The 2544-nt window shown below is 35.1% G+C and overlaps 1 protein-coding gene across 1 annotated transcript in view; it reads right to left on the bottom strand.

The window, feature by feature from the left end:
* Nucleotides 1–1301: 1301 nt before the first annotated feature.
* LOC106320895 overlaps nt 1302–2544 on the bottom strand; it is a gene marked incomplete at its 3' end in the record, with an annotated part of 4978 nt that continues 3735 nt past the window's right edge. Inside the window, exon 2 of the mRNA XM_013759241.1 lies at nt 1302–1698. Within this exon, the coding sequence (XP_013614695.1) occupies nt 1302–1698 (397 nt within the window). The remainder of the gene's footprint in view (nt 1699–2544) is intronic.

The raw sequence follows: 2544 nt of genomic DNA, 5'->3' as shown, positions 1-2544 counted from the left end.
TCGTTATTTATTTTTTAATTTTCAAAAAATATTAAACATTATGTTAATTTAATATAATATTTATATTTTTGTTAACTTAACTAATTTGATATTGATTTCCATTTTATGCAGAAATAAATATTTTTGGAAAGATTAACATTTTTGAAAATAATAAATGAAAATAACCATTTGTTATAATATGATTGGTTGTTTAAAATCCTACGTGGACGCTCTCGATGGCTTATAGCCTCAACTTTTATATAGCATAGATTTCGTTTGGCGATCGGAGAACACCAAAGCCGATTATGTGGCAAAAGAGGCCATTCGTGTTGTCTCATGTAACTTGGGCTCCTTAATGGGCTAAAACTCCCTTTCATTATTAATGCATTATCAGTTGTTCAAAAAATAAAAAAAATAAAAAAAAATTCTAGATATCTTATTTTCCAGAACTGATGGAACATATAAGTTCTGACGTTGATATTTGTGGTTAAGTTTTAATCAGAACAAGCGTAATCAATTTTTTTTTGTGGAGAATAGGACTGCAGAATAAACACAACAGCCTACTTTCAATGATGTTGCAGGAATAAACTCAAAAGTTTTGAGTCAAAGGAAGATGAAACTAAATATATAATTTGAAACTTTATTCGAGTTTAGATATTGTAGAAAGACAAAAACTTGCCAGACTTCGGACCTTCAAGATCTTTTCTAGTGGGGAGTAACACTCATGTATGAACAAATGTTGCTGGCACTATCGGATATCTTGATCCCTAGTAAGTGTATGCAGTAGTTTTAAAAATTAAACATGTCTACTTTCTTGCTTCTTCAATGAAAAAAGGCCTATCGAGGTGGTTTGATATCATGGCGTAACAAAAGGATTACACGTAGCTTCTTCGGAAGGTTAACACTAATATATTAACAACATTAGCTATAGAGCAACATAATAATCCACAGTAAATCTAAAATAGTTTCGCCTTTTTCTGTTTACTTTCTGTATTTTCATCCTGATTTTACTCTCTCAGGCCAACCTGCTTTCAGCAAAGTAATTGTTTTGGAAAGGATAGGCACAAAAATTGCACGGTGGTTAAGGTTTTCCTTCTTATTTCCGATATCACGTGTCACACAAGGATAAAAGTGAATGAGACATGAAACAGACCAAAAGATGACCCAGAGCTAAATATATAGTTTGGAGTGATATTCATTGCGACCAGGTCTAAATTAACGTATATTTAAAACGACAACGAAGGAGAAAGACGCCAACAAAGAAATCAATCATCATATTTTATTACACTGAATACGAATACCTGATGAAAGGATCCGTTTACCTTTAGAGTCTAGCTTTGGTGGAAACCAAAAAGGGCCTGGGAAATTTAGGTCTCCAGTCGTCTCTTTCTCGTTATCGTCCATGCATCTTATTCCAAAGCTGTTTTTGCTTAAGTGATAGATGCAGTTTGGTCTCTGGTCATGTAAACAAGCTGCCGGGAGACAGAATGATTCAGCCTTAGAGAGAAAAATGCACACACCTCCAAAGTCTTCCGTATACACAGCGTTTCCTTCTTCGTCTATCCTGAATACAAGGAACTGGTCCCATTCCACTGTCCCCTCTTGTGGGTTGATATATGTGGACCATTTCACCAGAAAGGTCTCACTCGTGTGTGACGACTCCACCAAGTAGTGTTCCATCCTACAACACGAGTCGTGTTGATATGAAGTAGAAGTAAGCTGCCAGACTTGAGAATTAAGCTGCCAGACTTGAGAAATAAAATGCCAGATTTGAGAAGTAAACTGCCAGACTGATAAGGTTTTATAAGGATTACTATATTGAAGAGAAGAAGAAGAGAGAAGAAGACCATTGAAGATATTTTAAAACAATGAATATTCTATTGTATTGTGTACTGAGACAACTTACCTTTAATACTTGTATCCATATCTATAATTAAATCAAGGAAACTAATCTCTCCTTCTCTCTCTTACATTTTGAAATCTACATCTCTCTCATACTTTCCCTTTCTCTCATGTTCTTCATTCTCCAGAAATAAACTCTCAATAATTCTCTAATTCTAACATGGTATCAGAACAATAACCTCTTGAACCTCACAAAAGCTTCCGCAAATTTCTTTATTTCTTTCTCAGATTATCTTCAAAATCTGTTGGATGCATCATTTTATCCACTGGTCCAAAGGTTTTTCAAAAAAGAAGAACCTCACCAGAACTCAAGATAGAGGAGTACCCTATTCTCTGGAACTCAAGAAAGCTTCAGCCATATCAGGAAAAACTTCATCAAAGTCCAGTTTATCTCAAAATATGTAGGAGCAATCTATTGTCCACTGGTCCATATCTCTTAATGAGGAAGAATTCCAACATGGTGTTGTTTCCAGAGTACAAGAAGGCTAAGGAACAACATAAGAAGCGCAATATGCCAAGAAGAAGTGACTTGAATCAAGCTAGGAATGTAATCAAGGAGTTTGAGCATCCATCGATTCAAGGTCGAACCATGTATTCATCTGTCATTGGTGGTTCAAATGAAGAAGGAACATGGAGAAGTACTGATAGTGCAGCCAACACTGA

This window comes from Brassica oleracea, unplaced genomic scaffold (genome assembly GCF_000695525.1).
Source record: "Brassica oleracea var. oleracea cultivar TO1000 unplaced genomic scaffold, BOL UnpScaffold01118, whole genome shotgun sequence".
In the NCBI taxonomy this organism is placed as follows: Eukaryota; Viridiplantae; Streptophyta; class Magnoliopsida; order Brassicales; family Brassicaceae; genus Brassica; species Brassica oleracea.
This window is presented reverse-complemented; position numbering and strand designations above follow the sequence as displayed.